The following is a 27,589-nucleotide window of genomic DNA, read 5'->3' as shown; positions in this document are numbered from 1 at the left end:
ACGGCATATTATGGCTCACGCAGGATCTGTTCTTACAGAACGGTTGATTTGTGAATCAAAAAATACCGCGTCCGCGGACCTTCTCCAACGGTATCCTGTATAGACCATTACTTGCGGTAATATATCTGTGAAATTAATGTTAGTTAAGTACGTTCCCTAACGTAGATGGAAACTAGATCGCGTACCTTTTTGAACTGGAAATGAAGTTGGAGAATCCCCTAGGAGAATGTCAGTGTTCATTCAGTTCATGACAAGCTTAAAGACAGTAGATCTTGCCCGAAGGAACTATACCTTGTCAAAACTACTCTTAAATCCCCTCTCCCTTTTCGCACTATAATCCCATTCTTTGTCCACAATCCGAAATGCTAAATCCTCGTAAGGAGGACCAGCAACAAAACGAATAAGACAAGTATCCTCTTCCCCAGCTGGAGCAAATGACTGCCCGCGTTTCCTGCCATTTTCCCGCTCTATTTTGTAAGTCGGCGCCATGGTTTTATCGATAAGATCAGGGTAAAATATATTGAATTTATATCCTTGAACGACCTTTGGCGGTGGGTTATCGTAGTCGTAGTGGGTTTGATTATATTTATTCCACTCATAACCCATCTGCACACGATTGAAATATCTCGGCTTGCGAGGTCGGTACTTGTTGGCCCAGGTTGGCTTCGCAACTGTACTCACGGCTTCTTCGCCAGCAAAAATCTCTTCGTTTTCGCTTACTCCTCTTGCCACTTCTCGCTCGTACAGAGCTTTTGTGGCCTGAGAAAAATCTTCATTTGGAATCGCGGCAAACCGAGACGAAAATTGGGCGGGAGACGTATTTACTGCAGATGTCGCAACTAAGGCTGACTGTCTCCCTGCAGTACGGTGCCGTAGAGGGACAAATCCCATTTTAAGAATCTTTTGACGGTCAAGGGCCTGAAACAATATTAGAGATAGTTTGTAGAATGTATCTTAACAGTTTGACATACCACTGTGCTTAGAAAAGTTTCTTCGTCTAGAATCTCAAGTCCTTTATCTTGAGGCCGAAGGTGCAGAAGCGGCTCGGGGTCAAGTTCCTGTATAATCTCTTTGTTGGCGTGGGATGGGGCCATGCTGCCATTTCCTTCCGAAAAAGGTGCGAGCGGTGCAAGTTTCTTCTGTACAGCTGCCGCTTCTTCTCTCTGTTGTTTCCGCAGCCCTTGGACGCGGCTGTCAATAACAGCTTGGTAGACTTTCCTCAACTTCGCTTGGGCTTTCCAAACAGTTAAACTTCTCAGGAGTTGCTCCCAGTAATCTGTGTCGATAGGATCCTTGGAGTCAAGCTTCCGCCTGATTTGCACCTCAAGCGTTTCAAGTTCTTCTTGTGACTTTGGGCTGAGAAGTCTGTTAATATCTTCAACAACAGAATTCATCGCTCGGCCTTCAGGTGCGGACGCTTGGGACTTCTGTCTGCGGTCTCCACAGACTACTTTCATTGTCTATGAGATGGTCAATATATATCTCCCAAAAACGAACTGTAGATGCTATAGCATACCTTCCAAAAATCCCGATTCTTATGGTGCTTTTCAAGTGTCAAAAAAGTGTCTATGTCTGCCTCCAGGTCACGTAGTTGGTCGGGTGACAATCCCTCGAAAACCCCATTTGGGTCGATCAGGTCGAGTTCCGAATCAGCTATTTCATCATCCAAAGGGTTTTTTGTAGGATCAATGACTCGTAGGGTAATTGCAAGCCAGTCAATTGGCTTTGCACGTCCTTCCTTCACTCGTATCTCTGCTTTTTTCTTTGCTTGCTTCAGCACGAAATCGTCTTCTTGGGCAACCCATTCCCGCATTTTTTCATCCTCTTGAAGTTGGTTCAACTGAGTCTGCCCTTTCATACTCCACGGATACCGCCCAGAGGGACCGTTGCATCGAGATCCTCGCGAACGATCCTTAGCCAGGCTATCGCCATCCGTTTGACGAGGCAATTTCTCAGGGCGGCGCCAGGATGAGGGAGAGCGAGATCTGCTCCGTTTGGAACCCGTTCTGTCTGGGACTCTAAATGACATTGTAAAGCTATATCGTGTATTTCTGGTTTAGTTCCTTGAGAAGAAGAGGTTGGGAACGCCACGCAAGGTATTATGTGAAGCTCTTTGGCTGATGGGCTCGACCCAGACTAGTTGCTTACTAACCCATTAGGAAGGTTGGCCGGCCTCACTCCGAAAACCTTCCATTAGCGTTCTCAGGTCAATGGAATCAGTCAACCACCGCGCCAACCTCACTTGTCTTGAACGTATATGTGAAGGTGATGGTTCAGTCGAATTACCTAGGACATTATACAAGACTTTCATTCTAAAAGATATCTATATTACAATCTTGATCAGACAGAAAATGTCAAAATGGTCTATACTCCCTCTTCCAAATGGCAACAACACCCCTCATCTCCTTTATAAATACGTCACAAGCAAGTCAGGTTGCGAAATTTACTTGACAGATCTGGCATACATATGGTCACAGAGCCTAAGCCGCAGAGAAATCTTAAATATCGCATCCAAATATAATACCAGCATTGACCCGAGCGAAGATGAGGAACAGTATTTTGTTCTTCTGGAGAAAATTGCAGATGCGCTCCGAGGGTCCGGGGGCAGCTCGATATCATTGACGAGAGGCCCTGGAAACGAAGATCTCAAGCTCATCACATCAACAAATCTACCCCCTCCATTGGATCCTTTAGAGTGGACGTTTAGCCTTTTGCAGCTGCCCCCTGTTACTTTAACTAAACACATCCTGCTTCCAATTTTAAAGGGGGAGGCGAATCATGAAGCTCGTGTTTTGTCCCTGATAGACCATATAAAGCAGAAAGACTGGACTCTTAGCAAGTTATTTGACAAAATAGAGTCTTCTGGGATGGACTTGAGCACAGTGTTCCCTGGCATGGGAAGCGTACGGCTGTCTCGAAAAGAATCCATATATTCTCAAGCGTCGAAACACATTAAAGGCGCTGCACCATTTGACGAAGACTCATGGAAGCTTGAGTACCAAGCTAAGGATGCTGATTATAATCTGGGAGTTCACATTGCGAAGGAGCTTTCGGGCCCGTTAGTTGAGCTACCAGCCGATGACTTCATTCTCGAAAATTGGTGGGATAAATTAGGCGAAGGAGCTATTAACAAGCCAAAAATAGCAACCAAGGGCAAATCTCAGGAAGACCTCACACCGAGGAAATCACCCTCCCTAGCGGAACTGAAGGACAAAGAGGAAGAGGCTACCCAAAGTGATGATACTGATGAATTTCAGGTAAAGCCAACATTCTTAATTCCAACCCAAAAACTTCCTATTGAATTTGATTATATAGACTATGGAAACACCCCAAAGGCTGAAAAGCCCCAGCCGCAAACAGAGTAGGGAGTCTTCCAAAAGCAATCTCCAAAGACTTTCTAGTCCCACTGGGAATAGGGCTAACGAATCGGATCACGATTTAACAGAAGGAAGTTCTTCACCTGAATTTCCTAAATCCAAATCAAAAACCAAACGAATGGGAACCACTGGGGTTCACACCAAACATGAAAAGGAGTCATCTGCACCAAGTTCAGTGGAAACCGCTACGTCTGAGGATGGAGATCCGCGTCCACACCAACAGCACGGGCCAAAGGCCAAGGGGCTCGGAACTATTGGCGGTAAACAACCGACAAAGCGAAAGCAATCACCCGTGGAATCATCAGAATTCACAAAATCTGAAGACTCTGAGTCTGTGGCAAAAGTGGTATCAAAACCGAAAGCCAAGGGCTTGGTTGGAATGATCGGTGGGAAGAAAACTCCCAAGAAACCGAGGCAAGAAACACCAATAGAATCCACAGCATCGGACGTTTCTGATGTTACAAAATCAAAGCGAAAGCCAAAACAAGCCGAAAGCCCCATAGATTCTGAAGGCGTTCCTACCGCATCGGAACATGAGACTGAAGAATCAATTTCACCACCAAGCAAACGAAAACGGTTAGGTCATAAGGAACCCACGGGATCACCCCCTACATTAAAACAACAACTTAGGTCCGGTAATGTGGGTGGAATAGGTCAGATCGGCGGCAATCAGAAAAAGAAACAGCCCGAGATGATTGACGTAGCAAAAAGAAGTGACAAGAATGACGACACCGAAGAGGAAACATCACCAGAGCCCCGTCAGACCTCATCAAAACCCAAACGACCAGGTGGCAAACTAGGTATAATTGGTGGTCGTAGCAGGCCGGCACCAACATCCCCGCCAGCCAGTGACGACGTAAACCGAGCACCGGGTGGAGAACTGTCGGAATCACCAGTACCCTCTACGAGTGGAAAGCCCACGATGGCCACGTGGGCGTCGAAGCAGCCACCAGTGATTCCGGAGGAGAAAGAAAAAGAAGCTGAACAGGAAAAAATTGAAGAGACTCTTGAGGAACGGGCAAATCGCAAAAGGCAGGAGTTGAGGAAGCAGTTGGAGGCTAGGAATAAAGCTGGCGGCGCCGGTGGGCCGGCGAAGAAGAAGAGACGGTTTTAGCTGACGTTGAGATTAAGCGTTGTGTTCCCAATTTAAGAGACTGTAAAAACAATGCGTTTCTCATCACTAGCTTTGTGTAAGACTAAATAGTCGATTTACTTTTATTACCCTGTGGTCTCCATTAGTTGCTAGATACCCTGATGTTTCCTTGCCTTTTTAAGTTACTACTGTAATACAAGATGCAATCCGTTCAAAAAAGGCCAGAATCTACTTGTCTTCGGTTCCTCACTACCCAAAACGACTACGAAAAAAGGGGGTGCTCATTCAACAATATATCACTTACAGCCTTATACACGAACTACTATTATATTTATTTTCAATCGGGTTCATTTATCGCTCATATACCTTAATAATGTTTTCACACAAAGACGCGTTCAAGCAAACACGGATTACAATTATGAGTACAGAGTAGGGTGCCAAGGTAATATATATATACATGGGAAATTTTACCAATTCCTACCCTCAATTCCCATGGCATGCACGTGAACAAACAGGCAAAAACAAGGGAGAAATAAAGAAAGAGAAAATCAGAAAAAGCTTCTTTTCCCGTAACCCATCAAATAGTCTTAAATGATCAATGAAGAAAAATATAAGGGACAGAGGAAAAACCAAAAGTTCCACATTACATTCATAATTTGTTCCAACACCCTAAAATGCGATAGTGCTTAGCATTTTAATGCCACGCTATGAACAATGAAAGAGAAGGAGAAGAGTGTCGATATGGAAAAGTGATTCAGCAATATATCAAAAAGCAGCCGTAAAATTCCCTTAAAGACCAAAATATACATTACAAATACTTTGGTAGAAATCAGCATTTCAGATATCGAGTGCCTGTGCTGGGTGGTATGAGTTCCCGTCCCAGTCCCCGTTCCAGCTCCAGCTGCATCTCAAGTTCCAATTCCCAACCCCTTAACACCCTGCTGCTGGTCCCATTGTTCACTCGGAGTAACAAGTCTAACTTTCTTTGGGGACATGAGTACCGCGGAGCCAGCACTACCAAACCCTCCGCCGCCAGCAGTCACCGTAGAGGGTCCCGCTGGCGCTACACCCGCAGCAGCAGATGGTGTAGAAGGAACGCCCAGCATTCCCCTCACCCGCTCAACAGCCTTGCTTTCCCCAGCAGTCCACGAGTCTCTCTTTGCATAGCCAAGACTACTCTTACGTCCAGAAGAGCCATCCCGAACGCGCTTGGTTTCATCAAGCAGGGACGCGCGATATTGATCGCGTCTAGGACCTGGGCCGCAGTCATGGAGACAACCTGGTGTGGCACAACCGCCCTCGCTGATGGAAATGTCCTTTAGCCAAGCGGTTTGGCATGCTGAGTGGGCTCCGTGACCGCAGCCTTGGCACCAGGACCAGAGGGCGGTGCCGTGGGGACGATTGGCTACGTAGTCATCTGAGATATCGAAGTGCATATTATCATTCAAAAGATTATTACCACCTTGGAGTGATATCTCTGGGGTTGTAGAATGAACGACTGAAACAGAAGACTGTAGGGTCCATTCCATGGGAGGATCTCGGCTCATACATATAGTACACGGTGACTGCGGAACACCACAACGGTGGCATCGCCGGTTATCTCGTGTTGGGTTCTCGTACGGCCTTTTGCATTCGAAGCAATAGACGTTGATGTATGTATTTTGCTGGGCATAATCATAAACAGCAGGATATGTAGGTACACATAGAAGCCGAAGTTCGGCAGCTTCAACGAACATCCCCTGTCGGAGAAGTTGCTCGTTATACGTTTTGAAAATCAGCTTGCGCTGCTCATATGGAAGAATTTGTTCACATGAGGAAAAGAGCAAATGCAATTTACTCAACATGTGCGCCGCAGATTGTATGTCAACTGGCGAACTCGAGCAGTAATATAAAAGAGCCTCTTTAATAATGTTGCGTGGACTCCATGGCTGATTATCAGTTGGGCAAGGAGGGAGAGGGAATGTGATACCAGCTTCCTCCGAACGTTTAGGAGGGCAAAGAGTAGGATGTTCTCGATAACTAAGAGTAGACTTTCTTGAAGAAACAGGACCCTGCCGTGTTCGACAAGGTGATCGATCCCTTAAAATGGCGGTTTCTGCAAGGAATGGGAGAGGACTCAGCGGCCGTTCGAGATTCACCTTGTTGGACTCTGATGGCAACTCCACAAGTGAAGAATCTTCTGAGGAAAGGGCACTAATTTTCTCATGGGCCGATTTCGGGAAGGAATCATTTTTAAGCTCGTTTATTTTCCCCAACGAGCTTCCAGCTGCAGATTCACAGGCACCAACATTCTTTTGAGAAGTTCCCTCCGGCTTCGTCTGTGGCGAATATGATTCACTGTTGGATTTGGTTCTTTGAGAACTATCAGTGGCAGCAGAAAACATTGGAAAGCTTTCCGCAGAATCATGGCGTGCGTAGGTCACTGGGGGAGGAACTTCAGCATGACCATGTGACGTAGGATCAAGCGACAAAACCCTCTTTGGGAAAGACTTAAAATCTCGAAGAGCAGCTCTCTGCTCCTCTACTTTCTGGTCAAAGTCTTCCTCTTCGAGATTGTGATTTTCATAGGTGCTAATATCGTGCAAACGCCAATTGGCTCTTCCTGAGATGGCACGAGGCGCGGATCTCCTTCCGGAAAATACATCAGAAGCAGTCAATTCTCGCCTGAGTATGCGATCTGGTGACAAGCTGCGGGGCGAATCTTGGCCCCTGTCAATCACATTAGATTGGCGTTGTTTATTACTACTGAAGCGTTCGGAATTAACTTCTGCACGAGCCTCAGTTGCTTTTTGCCTGAAAGCGCCTCCTCCACTGGAACTTAAAACAGACGGCGGCAGGGGTGGTATGTCATCAAGCTCGTGGTCTGAATCAGAGCCCGAGGAGTTGGACCCCTTATTTTTACTAACGACAGGAGAATCCGGCAATGGCTTGGCAAGAGGAGTTGTCATGTTCGATGTAGTTTCCGCATCTGTCAGTGTGCAGGCAGGACTTTCTGTTTCTATCACCCCTTTGAACAGGCGACTCTTGAGCTTATCCGGAACAGTTTCTTCCATATTGTGGGATCTGTTAGTAGCATTACCATTCCCTGACATTCTCGATTTCGTGTTCTCCATCTGTTTCTCTGGAGCGGACGCAGCGTGCTCCATTCGAAATTCTATCTCTTGAATAACAACGGATTTCATGATTCTCCATGTTTGAGCTAGCCTATACAGCGAGGCGTCATCTGCGCATTCCGCATTCTGATCAAAGCTGACCCGCAGACTCTCTAGAAGACTAAACGAAGGACGTTTTATATCCACACTCTCCATTAATGGCGCATAGTGTTTAGCAAAATATCTGAATATTTCTGGGTCAAACGTAGCACCGGAAATATGGCCAATAGTACCAGTTTGCCTCAGCTCAAACACCCCACTATCTGCAATAGCTTTCTCGAGAGAAATAACTGTTGGGCCATGTTCTGATATTGGTGAAGTGCCGTTTAGTGATTTAGATCCCCTCCCATATGTGCTTTTGTTCCATCTCCTTCTTAACGAGGAAGCAACAGATTCGTCTAAACTGTCATCTGTCAGGCTGAAGCTAACTGTCCCCTTGTCCCCACTGCTAAGTCTTCCTGTCTTAAGACCCAAGAATTCCGCTGGACCCAAACTCACGTTCAATCCCGATCTTGGGGGACGTTTGTAGTTCATGGCGATAATATCACCATTTGGGCTCCATGCAACTGAACAAGGTTTTCGACGCTGAATCACCTGGGGCGCAAATTCAACATCTGTTTGGGTGAAAATGCCATCTACATCCACAGTCCATAACAGTTCACCAGAATGCCATAATAGATCGGTAGGTGATGTTCTGTAACGATCGATCTCTTTAAATGGAATGTGGGGTCTACGTAAATCCCAGATATGAATACGCGGATCCTCGTTGTCATAACTGGTAATGACTTGCGTCGACTGCCAATTTGAATTTTCTTGATTCTCCAAACCCCAGGAAGGTGGACGCCAGCGCACATTGTGAATAGCCTGCGGGGTGCGAAACTGGAAACATGGCTTCTGTCTCCGATCTGTAGACGAAAAGTCCCACACCTTAACCTGTTTATCGGTACTGCCACTTACAACATGCTTTCCATAAGGATGCCAGTCAATCGAAAAGCAAGGCTTTTCGTGGGCATTGATCTTTATCAAGGGAGCGTTGTCCTTTCGAACATCCCAGCGGTGGATAGCGCCACTATCAGTAGCTGTTGCAAATTCAACACCATCAACCGGTGACCACCTGATATCCCTGACAGCCTCGCTATGGCCATTGAACCTCGTTTTGCTACCAAAGTTCATCGCGCCTCTTTCCCCGGACAATATGCGCAGATCCCACATCCGAATCGTAGCATCTTGGCTGCCAGATAGGAGCCAAGCCCCGCGATGGGGGTTGAATGCTAGTCTGTGGACCTGACGATTATGTTCCTGGAGCCTGCCCAGCTCAAGGCCTGGACGGTTTAGATCGTAGATAAATATACTCCCGTTCATGACAGATGTCGCGATGATGCGATCATATTCTCCATGAGACCACTTCACGTCCTTCACGGCAAGTTGGTCCTTGCGTTTTGCAGACCATGCACCGGTTGATACATGGCGGCTCGTGTGATATGAAAAAATGGCCGCGCGAAGGTCGAATTCTTCCTCGCAAATATCATGAGCTACACGAATTGTTTTAAGGATCCCGCGCCCGGCAACGATGGCGTGTGTTCGTTGAGGCGAAATATCAAGGGCCGCGATGGGAAGTTTTGTATTGAGCGCGATAGTTTGTGAGGAACTAGGACTATTTGGAATAACAACATCATTAGACAATAGTACACATAGCTAGATATGTACAAGTAGCGGCAAAATAACCAATAATGCTTCGTTGTTTTTGCAGAAGTATAAAAGACAAGTACGGAACATACAGCACTATGGACTCTCCAGAGTGGATGACCACTGGCGCTTCCCGCGGCACACTTGGATGGGGACTGGGCGGCCTAGAGCCATAGATGAACGGATGCGCAAAACGCGCAAATGCACTTGTGGCTCTGTTGGCATAGCGCTGGGAAAGTAGTGATGGCGCAGGAGGCGGGGTTGGGATGGCAGGAGTATGAGATGGAGTTGGTGGGGCAGCAGCAGAATCGGACTGAGACTGGGGTTGATGGAAACCTGACATTTTGAGCTCAGATCCAGGCTGAGCAGTCTGGTGACGACTGCTGATCCATCTCTACTGCTGTTTCATGGGGGGCGGGTTGGAAGAATGCAGCAGACCAAAGTTGAGGTCAGGGGAGGGCAAGCGGTCTTGTGACAGTTGTGGCGGAGGCGTTCAGGGACAAGGCAGAAGAGTAGTTCAGTAGATTTAGGCTTCTAAATTGAAGCTCCGGATGGGGTCCTGAAGTGGTGGCAAACTGTTGTGGTGTGGTGGAAGTGGAAGTGGAAATGGAGGGAGGGAGGGAGGTAGTTTGCTCAGCTGAGATGGTGAGGTCCGAGGATGATGTCTGATCTGCCGCATGTGTCAAGTAGCGAACTTTGGAAGGACCCAGATTGCGCCAAGCCAAGACCAACCGTCGAACTCCACACACCAAACACTGATCGCCAGCCAAACCACGGCCAACATCTGCCCTATCAGGACTCAGAAGCGTCGGCTTCTGGAGAACAACCCAGCAACACGCCAAAGTAAGTGGATGTGAAGATTTAAGACATGTTCTAGAATTATGTTGCGATATGGTTCTTGCATAGTTAATAGAGCTATCCGCTTTTCATCTGTGAGGGGATCCGAAGTCCAGGGCAAACACACCTTTCTGAATGAAACTCCGTCAGGAAATTGTATCTATCTATCTCTGCAGCGGGGAAAAATGAACTGATGCCTCTGAAGAAAACACGTATTTTTACAAAAATATAGAAAGCCATTGAAAAGTACAACTACAGAACCACAATCAGAATTCGGCCTGGCGATCGCCTACAACGGGCCCTGCATTGCAAACATCGGAATCTCGCCTGGTGACAAACCCTCCTATTAACTACTGCTGTAACTCTCATCTCCTTTCCTGCCCCCTAAGCATTTCGCCGCTCTCCTCTTAACTACCCCGTCGTCAGTGCTTTGAATAACAGCCACCCTGGCGCAGCATCCATGTGAATCATCAAGACGAAACAAGGATCATTCCCGCCTCCTACAAGGTCATGGATTTGCACCCGCCACGTTGAACCGGATACTGTGCGCCGTTGCAGCGTATGGTATGCTCCAAAGGCTCCTGCAAAATCTTCCGGGATAGAAAGATGACCCGATGTTTCCCGGCACGAGCAGGGTAACCATTAACGACTATTAATGTTGATCGTCCCAAGTAATATAGACTCCATGGGTTATTGGGGCTACACACATGGTTCCCCTTTTTGTATTTTGTTTTCTCTCGGCCCTAATCCGTACCCTCCCCTGTTGTTTGCTTTGGAGGTGCGGAATGGAGTATTTGATGAAAGTATTATTAGTTAACTAGTTAACCAGTGATTTGCTGAATTAATAATAGCACTAGTTTAGCGTTTTTGTTGTCACTGAACTGGGAATCTGTTCGCAGCAGTCAGAAAGCATGACCTCAATACCTGGAATGATCGACTATCGATGGTTACCTTCCCAGCTGAATCCCCTCCCCCACTATGCTTCTCCAGCCCACAGTTCACTAAGTGTGAGGACGTTTCTAGGATCCGACAGCGTAGTCCCTCTTCAGAGCGGAGGGTTTTCGGGACGATGTGAGCCACATTATTGCCGAAGTGTTCGCAAATACCCAAATATCAGATAAGATGAGAGTACTCCACTTCCACTATTTCTAACACTGAGGGCATTTTGTATTTAGAACCTCTTGTTGAACCCAAATTGATCAAACCCCCCCCCCCCCCCCCCCTTTTTTTTTTTTTTTTTTTCTTTTTTAAGATATTGACATCACCGTACGCACATCTTCAGGTGTGTTGAGGTGAGGTATTTAATGACGAATATCACCTTCGTCCCTTCATTCTCTGCTCCGAGAGGAGAGGCTAGCTAGGCTGTACACCAGCTATCTAGATCACGTGTAGCAGGCGGAGTGTAACAACCGGTCCAGACAGGCTAACAATATTTATGTCATTGTCTCGATTCTCTTCGAAAAGTATTTTGTATCCTTTTCATACTAAGGTGTGCTGTCGTTCCAACAATAATAGGAAGTACGTACCTGGCCTTTATCTCGTGAATTTCTCCGCCCCAGATTTCGGGTCCCCTTAGCGCAGCAGCTCGAAGTCCATCTTTAGACCTTTGGGTTTGATTCCAGATATTTTTACTTTCAGTATCCTCAGATCTCGTTTATGCAGAAGATTCCCCGGATGCATACTAGCTTAGTGGTGCCTATTGGCTTGGGGGTTCATCCTAGTTTGAGCGGTGAGGACTCCTGAATATTAGGAGGGCTTTGACATTGTTGGCAACAGAGGGATAGGCTCGCAGATCTTGGGAATAGATAACAGGTTATTTGATGAAAAAGAAGAGACTGTGGGAGATATATCGTTAAGCTATGGAAGTCTCAGAAATTAAGAGCTTAGACAGTTGAAAGCGTTTAAGTCTGTCCTTTCCGTCTCCTAAGGGACTAAGAATGAAAGTCAAATATACTCAGCTAGACAAGCCGTAGTTTTATTCATCTTCTGAGAATTCTTCACACTCCTCCTCTTAACCCAGCAAACCTGTAAGAGGAATGTTCCCCAAATTTCTTGTCAGTGAAGGAAATGTATTTCTGTCTACAAATCTGTTAGGTAGAATATGGTAACAAATATCTTGGCGTAAATAGGTCGATGCCTATTGGATAATCTACCTCGATAGATGAAAGGTAAGCCTCTTTCAATGGTCGTTTTGAATCCTTACCAGGAGAAGAGCAAACAAGTGACGTCTCTCAAATCCCTTCTCGACCTGCTGGCAACGCAGGTTTCAGTGCTGATTACGGCACTGTCCTCCACAAATCAATCAACATATAGCTATTCCGTCATAGTTGTATTTCGAACCTGTTGTCCTTTTACGCCGTAGTTTTTTCGTGGTGGACGCTAACACAATTGGATAACTACCAACCTTCCCTCTGGAGTTATATCGCTAACTAGTTAGTTAGCTAATGATGATGACGAATAAAAAGCAAGTGGTCGCGTGAGAAAATAATGCTTCCTTAACCCCTTTGTCAGTCAGTAGTAGCGTGTAGTAGTCGTACTCCGTAGTTGGTAGTAGACCGATGCTGTCATCCGCCAGAAAACAAACTATAATAAACTTCCGCCCAGGGCCCTTCAAACATATTTAATTCCCCCTTTGCAAGAAAGTTAGGCAAACAACCGAAATTAATGAAATAAGGAGAGCAACACCAGAAAGATCTTTGAAGGTGGCAAGAACCAGATGGACTTCCAAAGAAACAAAAATATGATGCGTCCAGGAAGGATTGCCGGGACGCAATCTTCATGCCATGGGAGTAAGAAGCAAAAAAAAAATAATAAAAAATAAATAAAAAAAAAATAAAAAAAGAAAAGAAAAAGAAAAAGAAAAAGAAATAAAAAAAAGGCAAAGAAAAAAATGAAAAACAAATCCATTCAGTTGCTGTCAAGTCGGGTCTTGCCAATCAGCCCAGTAACCAACTAAAGAAAAGTCGAAAAGGTACCTAACTAATATTTATTTTATTTTTTTATTTTTTTAATTTTTTTTTTAAAAAAAACGCCCCTAATCGCGGCCGTTTCTGCTAAATAAAAAATAAAAAATGAAGAAGAAACAAATGCATACCAAAGTCCGGCACCCGAGACATCAGAACAAGCCAGGCCAGCATTCAACAAGCGCCAAGGGGGACCTTGAGAACCAGACCCAAACCCCGGCTCCACAGATCATCGCCAGCGACTCACCGAGTCACACGAAGCTGACCTTGTAAAATCTGGAAGCAGGCTAGGTTGTTTCTGGAGACTTGTCAGCATGCATTTGTATGGGGGGGAGTTGTTGCATTGTTAAGGTTGATATTTATTTTATTTTATTTTGGACTTGGCGTCTTTTTAGGAGGGTTAGATTTATTTTACTTCCTTTTATATTTCTGCAGCTTGATTTGTTGGAATGGGATAGAAAGAATAACATAGTGTTTTAACAAAATAAAAATAATATAATATTTTAACACTTGGCTCTGCAGTCTGCAGTCTCCACCACTTCTACTCCTCCCTAGTGCGTGTGAGCCTCTCGATCTGTTGTACTCTTGTAGTCAAGCGTGGAGTTCTGGACTTTTTCCTTTCTTATTGCCATGTACATACTTGCAAGAGGGAAGGAGGGTTTGGGCACTGCCGATTCGTGCCCAATGACTATGTATATCTCCTTCTATTTACCGCTTTGGTGGGTAGTTTGTGTTTCAGAAGCTCTGGCCAGTTGCGCAGAGTTTCATATTTATACTCCTCTGGTGCTTGAGACGCTTTTATTTATCTTTTGGTCTGCCAGTATGCTTTATATAAATGATAACTCGAGCTGTGAGTCTCGCCTTTTGGGCATCACTGGAGAAGAGCGACAATGTCCAATGTCTTTAAATTGTACTTTTTCATTTCTGGGTGAAATCCCGGCGATGATCAATTTCCGCTTTTGCAAGCTGCAGGCGGGTTAGTAACAGCAGGGCAGGACGACGAAAGGGGCCCAAAAAGGCCACATTGGCCACAGCCAATCCTGAAAAAAAAAAAAAAAAAAAAAAAAAAAACCCATATCACGAGCAAAGTGGCGAATGATGAATTCACCTCATGCAACACCGATATTCCTTGTGTCTAGTTGTCGGTGATTGATCAAATGCTTTCAAATTACGCCTCTTCCATAAAGTTGCCGGCCTCCTGACATCACTTTCCATAAGCGTACTGTTAGCTAATGCAAGATGATGCATTGTATTGACACGAAGGGAGAATATTTTTTTTTTTCCTTTTTTTTTTTTTTTTTTTTTTTTCTTACCATCCGTGGACCATCGTCACTCAAGTCCGGTACTCTCAGAGTAACATGCCTAACTATGCGAGATCGACCGTGGCAGCCACGAGCGGGATGGAGAAAAAAAATTAAAAATAAATAGAAAGACAACTAAAGCATTGCTGTGAAAATAGACTCGTCTGCATGCACGAGGTTATAGCCGGTAAGCGAGGGGAGTGGAGATATATTCCGACAACGATGGCTCGCGGACATACCCATCCCGTCCTGGACAACAAAGCCGTACACGATCTGGGAAGAAATTGCTCAGACGGTACACAATCGACACAAAAGCAAAGTTTGGGGGGTGAGAGAGGAAGGGTTGGTGTGTGGGAAGTGAAGTGACGACTGCTCCAGGTGCTGCAGTAGTAGTGAAGTTTTGAAAGATAGTCTCTGAGGTGTATATAAAAGCAGAGCGCTTGTACTCATTATGTTCCATGGTGTATACACAAGCGAAAACGAATGTCCACATTATTTTCAAATATCTAGCTTCATCGTTCTTCAACCGCGATCACTGCTAAACAGCCCCCCCCCGCCCCCCGATCCGACCCATAAACTCCCTCTCATGTGCAATAGCAGTGGAAGTGAACAACATAGTTGCCTGTTGAACCCGCCACCTGCTTCGACAGATTTCAGGACTTGATTATCTGTTCTGGTGACCAGGGGACACTTCGACGTCACTCACCCCCAGTTCTATCACGAACAGCTGTCACTTACGACGTGCACTTCTCTTATTTTCCCTTCCTGACGACATCTCGAACCCCACGCACGGCGGACATAAGTGCACGTTGGGAAAGGGTGGTTTCCCGAGTGAACTCTGAGGTCCACAGGTACCGAGTACAAGGAAACCGCGGTCCCTCAGGCCACGAACTGGTACCGGCTACCGCAGCCACTAGGCCCCCCTACCCTATCCTAACCCCCCCCCCTCTGTAGCCCAAGGAATCCGTATCTCTCCGGCTGGCGCGTCATTGGCGAGAGACATCTTAGTTATTCTGCAAGACGCCCTAGGGACCAACCACGACCCCCCGGCAGCCTCACCGCCCTATATAGCTTCCCAAGCTTGAGCTCACCGACTTGTCAAGATTTTGTTCTGCAAAACAGACGAGAGACGCCGCCTGACGAATAGCTGCGCCGGAACCCGGGGATTGGTGGTTGGTTGGCTAGGGAAGACCAGGGAAGGGAAGCAAAGCCAAGGGAACGGGACAACGGGTAGAATAATCAGAAGAACAAGGGGGTTACAAAAAAAAAATACAAAAAAAGGTAAACCCATTGTTTAGTTATCATTGATTTTTGATTGATTGAACTGGTGAATTGATCATATTCGGCCTTTTTTTTTTTTTTTTAATAAATTTCCCTTTGACTGCTATTATTTATCTTTATTATTAAAAAAATTTCTTTCTTTCTTTTTTCATTGTTCTTTTTTTCCTTTCCTATTTTATTGTTATTTTTATTTTTTTATTATAATATTTTGTTTTTTTTAATTTTAATTTTAATTTTTATTTATTTTTTTATTTATTTATTTTTTTTTCTTTTCGCCTCTGCGCAGGTCCCGTGCCGTTGATCTCATCCCATAGATCGAACCCTTACCTTAGTTTTCACCCGCCACAACACGCCCACTCCCCAATCTTCCTTCCCGAGCGCTTCTTCTTCTCTTCTTTCTGTTATTTTTATTTCCTTTTCCTCTTCTCTGTTTTCTTTTTGCATTTTTCCCCATTGCCCCCTGTCCCCGCCATCTCCATAAAAACACCCTTACTCCCTCCCCTACCAAAGCTCTCGATATATGCCCACCCCGTCTTCGATTTCCGCCTGTCCCGCCCATCCCCATCCCCTTCCCCTGGATCTGCGGAGAACGGCTAGTCCTATAACCTAAGACTGCCTGCTTTGCTGGTTCCCCTAGGACCTTCCGTTCCCTCCTTCCCGCCTCCCCTCCTCCCCTCCTTCCTTGTCTTCCCGTCCTTCCTTTTCTACTCCCGCAGCAGCCCGCGCCTGCAGTTTCCCGGGGCTCGGCACTCTGTTGGCTCGCTCCTTCCTCCATTCACTTGTTTGCCGCTTTCGGCACCTTTGCCCAATTCCCCTTCTTGGCTGGCTGACACATCGTTTTGCTTTGGAGCTAACTCAACACTACTTCTTTCACTTCTCTCCTTTTCTCCCTCAATTCTACCTCTACTTCTTCGAACCCCATAGATCCTCTAGGTCGTCTCTCCAGCTAAAACAAAAAGAAGAAAAGAGAAAAGATAAGAAAAGAAAAGAAATAAAAATTTCCGGCTATCTCAACCAATTTCGCTTACTCTCCTGTCCCTCCGCCGACAAATCGTCTTCCGTACTCCTGCTCTTTACCCCATTCGACCAGATCTCTCTCTCTCTCTTTTACTCAGCCCCATATATCTTATATACGCGGTCATTTCTGCGGATTGTCATATCCACTAACCCGTAGCGGTCTTGTCATGGAAGCGGATTAAACGTGGTGGTGTTTACTTCCTTTCTGTGCGGGCTTAGAATTGGGAATTGCTGCTGGAGGCAGGATGGATATCACAGGCAATGCAGAAGATGGCGGCGTGTTTTCGTTATCTCACGGGGCGATGAGAAAGATTCTCGATTCCACAAGAACGCTGTCTCCGGCCATAATCTTTGTCGCCTTTCTCATATCGTTCTTGTCCCACTCCATAATATCTGCTAGGAAAATACCTGCCCTCCAGACAGCCGTACAAACAGGTCCTGGGGGTCGACCGCTACCGAAGCGTATGCGGAGTAAGGCTGTACTATCTCCCTCTACGCCTGATTTCTCACCAAATGCTAAATCAGCATTCAAATGGCTCTCAGTGGGCATTTTGCTCACTCTTGTTGCTGATGCAACGGTTATTATCCTCCAAGTCATTCTGTTCCGGGAAATGCACTGGTGGTGCGGCCAGTCCACAGTGGTGAGAATTTCCACCTCTGTTTATTTCCTTTAAATTTTTTCCCCCCATGTCCTTTTGATTACTTATATTTCTTACATTGGTGATGATTTCTAGATTTACGTCGTCTCCTCTTTCTTCACATACACCCTAATCCTGATCTCTCTGGTGGATACAACTCCCTCCCCGACTGTCGCTCAGCTAGTCCCATGGGTCTTGTCTGTACCACTGGAATTAATAATATTTGTCTGTTCCCTAACCCTCTATACCTCCCCTCACCATGAGCCAGTTGTAGGGGACCTTATCGGTGGTCCGTTGAGGAAAACTATCACTGGCTGGGAATCACTGGAAGTAGTCATTGCTGCAGTGAGACTTCTTGCTCTGCTTACCATTGTGGTTTTCTATGCCCTGAATTCCATTGGATGGGAAAGCCGTCGTCGTAAGGCTGCGGCTCATTTCGCTTCCGGGGAAGCTTCAGAGACAACCAGACTCCTAAATGGCCATCATAACGACATGAATGGTGATGGCGATGGCTACCACACATCTTCTACAAACTCTAAGCACAACCACGATTCTAAACCAGTTGAGGACGCCTGGGTAAGACCAACTACTGTGCCGTCAACGAGTTGGTGGGAATATCTCAGTGGCTATTCCCTGTTTTTTCCTTATCTATGGCCTTCCAAGTCCCCACGCTTGCAGCTGGTGGTCGTTGTCTGTTTTTTGTTGGTCGTCCTCCAGCGCGTGGTCAATGTTCTGGTTCCTTACCAGGTTGGTGAAATAACCAATGTTCTTTCCAGAGAGGATGGAGGTAGATTCTACTTTCCGTGGGGTGGTATCTGCCTCTATGTCTTTTACCGCTGGCTACAGGGAAGCCAAGGCCTAATCGGTTCTTTGCGTTCCATTTTATGGATTCCTGTTGGACAGTATTCGTACATGGAACTTTCAACTGCGGCTTTTGAGCATGTCCACAGCCTGAGCCTTGAATTCCACCTGGGGAAAAAGACCGGCGAGGTGTTGTCTGCCTTGAGCAAAGGCAGTTCTATCAACACGTTCCTCGAGCAAGTTACATTCCAGGTTGTCCCTATGCTGATCGATCTCTGCGTCGCTGTGGGTTATTTCTGGATCGTATTCGACGTTTACTATGCCCTGGTCGTTGCCATTGTCACTTTCATCTACCTCTACGTTACAATTCGCATGGCGCAATGGAGAGCTTCAATCCGTCGTCAAATGGTCAATGCAAGTAGACAGGAAGATGCTGTGAAGTAAGTCCATACTTGAGTTTTTACGAATTCGATCTGATAATTTTTTGTATTGGCTAACTGAACGCAACACGTCATTTTCTTCAGAAACGATTCGATGGTGTCTTACGAAACCGTGAAGTATTTCAACGCGGAGCAGTACGAATTCAAACGATATCGCGGAGCGGTTTCCGATTTTCAAAGGGCTGAGTATCATGTGTTGTTCTCGCTGAACTTGTTAAATACATGCCAGAATACCGTTTTCATGTTTGGGCTGCTAGTGACATGTTTCCTTGCTGCATATCAAGTTGCAACAGGCGAACAAAAGGTTGGCAAGTTCGTTGCCTTATTGACCTATATGGCACAGCTTCAGGGACCACTTAATTTCTTTGGGACATTTTTCCGGTCTATCCAATCTGCGTTGATAAATTCGGAGCGGATGCTGGAACTCTTCCGCGAACAGCCAACCGTTGTTGATGGCCCGAACACGAGTGAACTTCCACGCTGCAAAGGCGATATTGTCTTTGACAACGTGGAGTTTGCATATGATCCTCGCAAACCTGCATTGAACGGGCTAAGTTTCCATTGCCATCCTGGAACAACCACAGCGCTAGTTGGTGAGTCTGGCGGGGGGAAATCAACCGTGTTCCGGCTGTTGTTTAGGTTCTACAATGCCACCAACGGTGATATTCTCATTGACGGCCACAAAGTTGAGGACCTAACGATTGATTCTCTCCGTCGACATATTGGTGTTGTTCCTCAAGACACAGTTCTTTTCAACGAAACATTGATGTATAATCTCAAGTACGCAAACCCGTCTGCCACGGATGACGAAGTTTACGATGCATGTCGGGCAGCGAGTATTCATGATAAGATTCTTGCATTCCCAGATGGATATCAAACGAAAGTTGGAGAACGGGGTCTGCGTTTGAGTGGTGGAGAAAAACAGCGTGTGGCTATTGCCCGCACAATTCTCAAGGACCCCCGAATAATTCTCCTCGACGAGGCTACTGCTGCCCTTGACACTGAAACCGAAGAGCACATTCAAAGGGCGTTGTCGACATTATCCAAAGGGCGCACAATGCTAGTTATCGCGCATCGCCTAAGTACGATAACGACAGCTGACCAGATCCTTGTGTTACACAACGGGCAAGTGGCCGAAAGCGGAACTCATGAACAGCTCCTTAACCTAAAGGGAAAATACGCGAGCATGTGGCGAAAGCAGATTCGCGCGCAAAAAGCAGCTGCAGAGGCGCAGGTATTACAGGATCGTGCCCAACGGCTACGGAGCGCATCTACAGTAGGTGGGGATGATAGTTCTAGCCAATCGGATGAAGAGAGGAGTGGCTCAAGCTCGAGCTCGAGGCCGGCAAGACCGCCATTCAATCAACGGGCGACCAAGGTATCTGAATCGCTAGGGGCCACAACATCATGAAATATACCGAAGATAGTAGTGTAGCAAGGCATGATGTGAAAAGACCCATTTTGTTACTGGTGGAAAATGTTAAACCAGGACAGAGGAAATAGGATATACAGAGGAAGAAAGTTGTTACCAAGAGGGACTAAATAGAGGTTCGTGGAACATTCAACGGTTGTGGAATCCCATTACTTCTTTTTTTGGGCAGGCGTTAGGGTCCACCATGGGGTTGTTGGTAAGCTGTGTTTCTTGCCTTCTTGCCTTTTTAAATTCAATTTTGCGAATTGCTTTCTCTTTTGAAGTGATATGATATTTATTATCTTACCTATTCTCTGAAGCGCCTGATATTTTTCCCACTCTCCCTTTGTGTTTCTGTCCTCGGCTCTTTTTTTTCTTTTCTTTATTTCTTTCTTCTCCCCCACCGTTCAAGCCCATGGTTGCTTCTGGGCCGAATAGTTGTGCGGATGATTAATAATTGGTTCTTTCTTTTTTTTAAGAAAAGTCTATCATCTCCGCGCTCCCCCTTTGTTTGCACCCCCCTCCGCGAGAGAACAAGTAGGATATTTTCTGCTTTTGTGGCTGTGTTGGATAGTGGTAGATAAGCATAGATGTGATAGCTGAACACCTATCAATACGAAGCAATTTAGCAATTTGTTTCATTTTCAGGGAAGGAGACTGGTTCGGATGAAAGTAGCGAAGTATCACTGAAGCACTCATGGTCTCCGTGGGTGAAGTTGTAGTTGTAGTTGTAGCAGCTTACCTACATGGGTTGAGGAGAGCGGGCTGGGTAAGGCGCGGGAGGAAACCTGGGAATGAAGAGGGCGGAGCGGAGCTTGGACCACTTCGCGCTGCAAAGACTTGGCATTTCTATGCCAAGACGCTTATTTCCCAGCTCTCGATTTGCCGGCTGCGGGAGCGGAAGGCACAAACAACAGTTACAAGCGAGGGAATGCATGATGCCTTCCGGGGGTTATTTACGGTATACAGGAGCATATCCAAGTTTTATTGTTCCGAGATGATTATCTTGAATGGAACATCTTGATTTCTTGTAAATCTTTAGAAATAAATAAAAGTATTAAATTTCTCATAATCATCTCAATATCATTAAATAATATGTTTTTGATCTTGCTTTTGCCCTATATTCACTTCTTAATACTAAGTGCTCAATTGAATATAATATTTATTATTTTTTTCTATTTTCTCTATTATATCAATTTAATAAATTAATAAATTATTTAATAATTTTAAAAAATAATTTTAACTATTATTACTATTAATTATTATATAATACTAAAAAAAAAAAAATTAGTAATAAATATATTTTTATAGTAATTTATAATATTTATGTAAGGGTTCTAACCCTGTGCTTGGCTCAGGACCAAGTTCCTCGCAGTTCTCTTGCACGCGCGCGCCACCATTAGCGCGCTATCATTAGCTCCTTGCTAATGACTTACGCACAGTACTATTTCTTTTCAACGTCTGTTACTGTAAATTCCTTTTCTTTCTTTTCTTTTCTTCCTTTCCTTTCTTAAGCAATTCTTCATGTATATTAGACACTCTATACAAGCTATTAAGCGATAGATCTTCAGGTGACTGCTGCTTGGGCACCAAATATAACATATGGCTAGGATAATCAATGTTTCGAGCATGGCGGGACGTTCGCTCTGACGGTGCATCGCTGCCCGACGTCTAGTCTTTTAAATCTATCTGTGTTCTTCGGCGGGGTAGAAGCTCCAAGATCACCTTTTTCCGTCACATCAACCACCACACTCGCCTTCATTTGAAACGATCGATCTTCTCATACAAGAAGTCATGTCCCTCACCCAAAACAGCCTCGACAGTGACCTGACCTGAGTAGGTTCGGCTTCGTCGTTGTAGGAAAGATTTCCTTAAAGCTCATCGAGAAGCTGCAGACACATTTACAATCAAAGAAGGTCTCGCGCATAGTCCACCAACACAGTCAACTGGAGTGGAATAGTGACTGCGATGCCATCTTTAATGATTTCGAAACGGTAAGCTGGAAACATGAAAACCTAAGAAACGTGACTGATTGAAGGATAGAACCTCAAACCTAAAATATCATCAGTCAAGGATAGGCCTTGCCTTCATCGTCGTTTTGTCTACTTCCACGAGTTCCCGATCCGTCGGCCATTTTTAAACCTCCTGTTGGACAGAGGCGATTCGCCGTGTTAATTGTGGTTAAATCGGGTTCTGGATTTCTGCTCTTGTGTTTAGGGTCATAGGGGAAGGGACTGGAGGCGGGAAATCCCCTGTGGTTTCTATAGCGGAAGTTCCCCAGGAAGATGGTATTGTTGCTATCATTGATGCAAACCTAGCGCGGCAGGATTCTCCGACGAAACATAAAGACAATGGAGGTTCCTGCATTTTACTGGCGTACTGACAAGAATATGAAATATGATCTATGTCAAGAGGCTGCTCAGACTTTCAAATGTATTTTCAAGTCTTTGCATTATTAAATGAACTCTGATTGGGCCACTGGTTTGGGGGTGGGGATTGCTAATATTTTCTCTTGTTCACAATGCGCTAAATCCGAGACCTGTCAGAGCAATGAGCTCCGAGACTGACGTTCCTCTCGGTTTTCGCCAAGCAAGCCCTGTGCAACAAGGAATTTAGGCTACTTCCCTTGTCTGCATTGTAGAGGGGTGAAGCCAAAGGGTGCGAGCCATGCACAGTCCTCATACCATCCATAACCCAATGGGTACACATAACAAATCCGTTTTATGTACTTTAGGTGCCGTCTCAGTGCTGGAGGGTCTATTAATTTTTTCGAAGCCTTAGTGCAGATAGGGCGACTGAAGCGAAGAAAAAGATCTAGAATATCTGCGTGGATGACAGCATGCCAAGGGAAGATTGAGTGGTGATAAGAATGGGCAACAAACAACGCTAAAATTTCGAAGAACCCAAAGCTGCCAGTGCCCCCCACCAAGCTGACAACAATCCAAAGGCTGTCAACAGGATGATAACTTGGCCCTCTCCCCGCACGTGTCCATGGAATAGCATGCCCCCACAATCTCTTCACAGGAACATGCGCCACGGTCGGTAAAATTTCGATTGAGAAATAATCTGTCTGCATTGTCTGTCGCCATCTTCCACCTCCAGTACACTTTTGAGGTGTTGGAAAGGACAAGGTGCGAGATCGCCATGAATCTGGTCATCTCCGAACGGCTTGGGTGAAAATTCTGACTTTGATAGACGTCATGTCGACTAGTTCAGGACAGAAGGGATCTTGTTCCCTCTGCGGTCATCTTAACGACCAGCGCAAATATGAGCGGTAACCATATGGTCAAGGCACTGTCAGCGGACAATGTCGCCAACGATTCAAAAGATGTCAATCACGAGCGCACGACGACTACGTGATTTGCAAGAAGTGTCCGTACCATCCGAACGAGCTTCAAAATCTGGAAGGGGGTTCACCTGGCTGGAGTATGTACGAAGACTTGACAGAAGGGTAATAGCTGGGTTGAAGGGCATCCATTGGTAGGATACATTTCATGTTTGACAAAGCCAGTTCTCCACACAAGTTGGAGAGTAGTAATGTGATCGCTTTTTGTCACCGCTTTCGTTATCAGATATCTGCTCTTCGCTTTCATCCGTGCACTCATCATTGGAGATGGAGCTTGTCAAGTATTGTTCCGTTTCATGGTCTGCATTTGATATTCCCTCCCGCTGAAGCCATCGAAGAACTGCCTTTGTAGAATCCTTTGATGCTCTGTTAGCATCTAGATATTTCATTTCAATAGGAGTGGCCAAATCGATTTTGATATCAAGATGTTGTTTCCCGATAGCATCACTCTCACAAGGATATCCTGTATCTTGATACTCTCCGCTAGCTTCTGACCATGACCAGTGTTTTTATTTCAAGAAATGTCGTGATCCGCATTTGGAATGGATCTGCACCTGAATCATTGCATCCTGCAGACCAATTGTGCCAATGGGCCGCCATGGTGATATAGGGCATTCGTGAGCCCATAGAGGTTCAAATAAATATAGTAGCAATGCCTCCTGCGACCTGGATATCTGCTTGTTCTCTGAAGGGGTTGAAATCGTGCTGCAAAGGAATGATTGGGAAGAATGGGTCCACCAGGCCGATGAGTGGCTTATTGGAGGGGTGGCACTTTTAGCCATCTGAAAGATGTATTCATGTATCCCACTGAAAATTGCTCCAGTCCACCAAGCTGCCAATGAAGGACAGTATCGACTGAGAACAGAGGCAACCTGTCCATGAGGGAGAGTTTCTAGCATCTCAATACCCGGTAACAACCACTGGCTGCAAAATACACATGGAACTGTGCTGTGAAAAAAGGTTGAGCACAGTACAGGGACCAGTCCATGTAAGCTAATTGTCATGAGGTATGGTAGCAATTCAAATGAAGCCTTCATGTCAGCATCTTTTTCATCATCTTAAACTTCCATTTGCCGCAGTGGAGATTCAGCAGAGACCAGTCTGACAGGGACACCAGTCAAATTATGAGTGGGAAACATTAAACTGGTTGCTAAGCCCATGAGACATTGTTCCTGAATCTTTTTCTGTTGACAGAATTGTGAGAGAGGAATTCAAATGCTTGCTCTGATGATGCAACACTGACATGTGTGCCACTGTCCCTAACTATAGCATGTACAAGGAATCCTGATGCGACATCATTGCTGACAGACCATGGTGAATAGTAGTTATGCTGCATTGTAGATATGGTTGCTTCCCAGCCAGCCCCTGGAGCCAGCACAGCTCTCCACCATCGGAGCTCATTAGAGGTCACATCACCCAAGTCCACAGTCTGGTCTAGAGAATGCAAACAAGCTTCTTGAATGCAGGCTGCAAGATTGTCTTGGTAACTGATCTGTCGTCCCTGAGACTCTGCCCAACGAGCTGACAGAATGTACGCCCAACAGTAAGAAAAAAAATAGCAATATTGTTGCCATGTGCATCCGCTGAGAAGCCGTCTTTGTGAACATTCATAGTTCGCCCCTCTTGTATAATGGGTGTTCCAGCGATTTTGCAGCTTGTTGGTGTTGAGATTCCCAACAGAAGACGCTCCTCAAGCTCTAAATGGTTGGAATCGCAGCTTCCTTCGCCAATGCACCAATATGATCGACACTTCAGGGTGAGATTTCTCCGACCGACTGAATATGATTCGTCTCTGCTGGTAGTGAAACTTGGTACATTTTGGAGTGCAGTGTCCAGCCTGATACTCGACCGCGGCAGCGTAGTAGCTTCGCGAATGCAGGAGCGCCATCGATCCGTGCTGGCTCGTAGGACCTCGTCTCGACCGGGCTCCGTGGGAGCCGGAAAGTAAGAATCCATGAAGAACGTTTTCGGCCCGACACCTGATTAGGTAGATTCCATAAAAGGGTACGTCTATGAGTTGAAGAGAAACTTAGCAAATGTTTGGGATGGGATTAAGGAACAAGGATTTGATACGGTTGCGGCACGTTCCACGTGACAATTCCCCGCTTTCCCACATAAATATTTCCACGTGACACGAATGTAGGGGCAGCCCATTTCTTCTAATAGACATGGCTCCGCGTCAAGCGAAACACTACAAAGGAAGACGGCAGCAGCCGTCTACGTTGCAGATTAAAGGGAATGGTCGGTTGCTCGTCTCCTACCGTCTTGCTCTTCACTAACCACCGCCAGTGAGCCGACCTCGAGGCATCCGGAAAGAACTCCAGAGTCCCTGCCGAACAAGGGACCGCTCCTATGAGGAAGGAACCATACCAACCAGCCGATCCCCACTTCCAGCGAGTTGCCCTCCTATAAAGACCGTATGATATAGCCGCCGCAACCAATGCTGTGCAAGAAACTAATTTTAAAAACAGCAGAACCCCCTAAACTTTCAAGTGAATGACCATAGACGAAAGCGAGCGTGTGATACGGGGGAGCCATTTGGGCATCATGTCAAACGTCTTGACAAGCGACAGCGTACTCTTACCAACGCTGGTGAAGACGCAGTGAACGGGACCAGTGAACCAACGAACGCCGATCTCCCTCTGGTTGCCCAAACTGTCGATCCAGATGTATGTTTCCCATCGTTTTAGTGATTCCAACAGGGGCTAATTCTTCTAAGATTCTCCACAGTCTACCAATATCACCGCCAAGGTGTAAACATAAACGACAGGATCCCGAACCTAAGCATTTACCTGATAATTCCAATCCGCCTTCAAAGCGGCCACGAACCGACATCAAATTCACAGAATATTGGGCGCTTCACGAATACGAGTGGCCTCAAGAGCCTTTGGGACCCGATCCTATGGAGCACTTTATTGCGCGATCGAAAACTCCATCTCTTCGCCGGACGGAGTCAAGTGGTAGTTTGAACACTGCGAGCGAAACGAGTTCACGAGAAGCGAAGAATAGACCTTACACTGACAAGAACTATGATACATATCTTGAGACTAAGGGCTGTTTTATGTATGACCATGATGATGGTATTGATGGTGACAGCAGGTCTGTCTGTCATCAAATACTGAACGCGAATCCCGAGGTCCCTAAGGAAACTGTGTTTCAAGAAGGCGATTTTGAGTCAACGTGTCGAAGGATGCAAAGGAAAAATGAGACTGGAGTTATTCGCATTATTGGTGAATTAATCGTTCCGTCAGCAGAGAGTGCAATTGATCTCGGTCGGGTCACATTCCCGCATTTGGTTGTCAGTGTGAATGAAGGTTGGGATAGCTCGATTTCTCTTGATGAATCTCAACAATTACCACGAACTTTACCGTCTTTACAAGCTCCGCAGCCTTCGCGATCTCCACAATTTCGATTACCAAAGCCGCAGCCGGATTATGCTGTGGGTTTCACCCGACAGGTTTTTACTGAAACTCAGCTTGAAAAGCTTGCACCTTTTGTCGGCGAAATTGGTGACACTTCTTTCTTTATGAGTACGGCATTCATGTACTTTCCGTTTATGACAGCTGAAGTGAAGTGTGGAAAGACAGCACTTGATATAGCAGATCGACAGAATGCGCATAGCATGACCCTCTCTGTAAGAGGTGTTGTCAAGCTCTTCAGGCTTGTGAAGCGTGAGAAGGAGCTACATCGACAGATTTTGGCCTTTTCAATTTCGCATGATCATCGAATGGTCCGGATCTACGGTCACTATCCAGTAATCGATGGAAAGAAAACTACCTATTATCGGCATTCCATTCATGAGTTTAGCTTCGCAGCGCTGGATGGCAGAGAGAAATGGACATCTTATAAGTTCGTGATGGGTGTGTATGACGACTGGGTACCTTCTCATTTTAAAAATTTTTGCTCGGCTATTGATGAGCTACCAGAGGTGAACTTTTGAGGTATCGCAGCAGTCCGAGCCGAGTTTCTCAGAATCAACCGGGCTTTCACAGGGGATTGAAGGTGTCGATGTCCCAAGACTCAAGTCTTACATCTATATTGGGAGAGGAAACCCGGCCGACTCTTCCCATCTCACAGGTTGCTCCCTCGCGTGCTCCTCCAGTAACGCGGGGAAATGAAAGCAAATCCTCAGAAGCAATCAAGATGACAAAGAAAAGATGCAAATAGTTATTTTAGATGATTATAGAAACCAAGGAAATGATGATCCACCTGGACAAGTTTCCGTACTAATGAACCATTATTTCAT

General features: G+C 45.8%; 8 protein-coding genes across 8 annotated transcripts; 5 read left to right on the top strand and 3 right to left on the bottom strand.

Annotated features, from left to right (window-relative positions):
* Positions 1 to 107: 107 nt before the first annotated feature.
* PAAG_06790 (hypothetical protein) lies at positions 108 to 2,029 on the bottom strand (the record flags this gene model as incomplete). The annotated part of the gene is made up of 5 exons (XM_015846010.1): positions 108 to 125; positions 186 to 218; positions 292 to 918; positions 972 to 1,460; positions 1,517 to 2,029. 5 exons carry the CDS (start codon positions 2,027 to 2,029, stop codon positions 108 to 110), a joined length of 1,680 nt encoding a protein of 559 aa, XP_015700445.1.
* A 322-nt stretch (positions 2,030 to 2,351) lies between these two features.
* Positions 2,352 to 4,491, top strand: PAAG_06789 (hypothetical protein; the record flags this gene model as incomplete). Its single annotated transcript, XM_015846009.1, has 2 exons — positions 2,352 to 3,257; positions 3,316 to 4,491. 2 exons carry the CDS (start codon positions 2,352 to 2,354, stop codon positions 4,489 to 4,491), a joined length of 2,082 nt encoding a protein of 693 aa, XP_015700444.1.
* Positions 4,492 to 5,378: 887 nt separating this feature from the next.
* On the bottom strand, positions 5,379 to 9,651 carry PAAG_06788 (WD repeat-containing protein; the record flags this gene model as incomplete). The annotated part of the gene is made up of 2 exons (XM_015846008.1): positions 5,379 to 9,276; positions 9,401 to 9,651. 2 exons carry the CDS (start codon positions 9,649 to 9,651, stop codon positions 5,379 to 5,381), a joined length of 4,149 nt encoding a protein of 1,382 aa, XP_015700443.1.
* Positions 9,652 to 9,969: 318 nt separating this feature from the next.
* Positions 9,970 to 10,495, top strand: PAAG_06787 (hypothetical protein; the record flags this gene model as incomplete). The annotated part of the gene is made up of 3 exons (XM_002791195.2): positions 9,970 to 10,151; positions 10,222 to 10,290; positions 10,378 to 10,495. 3 exons carry the CDS (start codon positions 9,970 to 9,972, stop codon positions 10,493 to 10,495), a joined length of 369 nt encoding a protein of 122 aa, XP_002791241.2.
* Positions 10,496 to 16,952: 6,457 nt separating this feature from the next.
* Positions 16,953 to 19,997, top strand: PAAG_06785 (heavy metal tolerance protein; the record flags this gene model as incomplete). The annotated part of the gene is made up of 3 exons (XM_002791193.1): positions 16,953 to 17,348; positions 17,442 to 18,586; positions 18,671 to 19,997. The coding sequence occupies 3 exons, from the start codon at positions 16,953 to 16,955 to the stop codon at positions 19,995 to 19,997; spliced, it is 2,868 nt and encodes a 955-aa protein (XP_002791239.1).
* A 697-nt stretch (positions 19,998 to 20,694) lies between these two features.
* On the top strand, positions 20,695 to 21,021 carry PAAG_12275 (hypothetical protein; the record flags this gene model as incomplete). Its single annotated transcript, XM_015847787.1, has 1 exon — positions 20,695 to 21,021. The coding sequence occupies one exon, from the start codon at positions 20,695 to 20,697 to the stop codon at positions 21,019 to 21,021; it is 327 nt and encodes a 108-aa protein (XP_015702583.1).
* Positions 21,022 to 23,489: 2,468 nt separating this feature from the next.
* PAAG_06784 (hypothetical protein) lies at positions 23,490 to 23,943 on the bottom strand (the record flags this gene model as incomplete). The annotated part of the gene is made up of 2 exons (XM_015846007.1): positions 23,490 to 23,833; positions 23,898 to 23,943. 2 exons carry the CDS (start codon positions 23,941 to 23,943, stop codon positions 23,490 to 23,492), a joined length of 390 nt encoding a protein of 129 aa, XP_015700442.1.
* A 1,030-nt stretch (positions 23,944 to 24,973) lies between these two features.
* PAAG_06783 (hypothetical protein) lies at positions 24,974 to 27,461 on the top strand (the record flags this gene model as incomplete). The annotated part of the gene is made up of 6 exons (XM_015846006.1): positions 24,974 to 25,287; positions 25,487 to 25,584; positions 25,633 to 25,760; positions 25,815 to 26,012; positions 26,063 to 27,220; positions 27,294 to 27,461. 6 exons carry the CDS (start codon positions 24,974 to 24,976, stop codon positions 27,459 to 27,461), a joined length of 2,064 nt encoding a protein of 687 aa, XP_015700441.1.
* Positions 27,462 to 27,589: the final 128 nt, after the last annotated feature.

This window comes from Paracoccidioides lutzii (genome assembly GCF_000150705.2).
Source record: "Paracoccidioides lutzii Pb01 unplaced genomic scaffold supercont2.20, whole genome shotgun sequence".
In the NCBI taxonomy this organism is placed as follows: Eukaryota; Fungi; Ascomycota; class Eurotiomycetes; order Onygenales; family Ajellomycetaceae; genus Paracoccidioides; species Paracoccidioides lutzii.
Note: the sequence above shows the minus strand (reverse complement) of the source record. Positions and strands in the feature narration are given on the sequence as shown.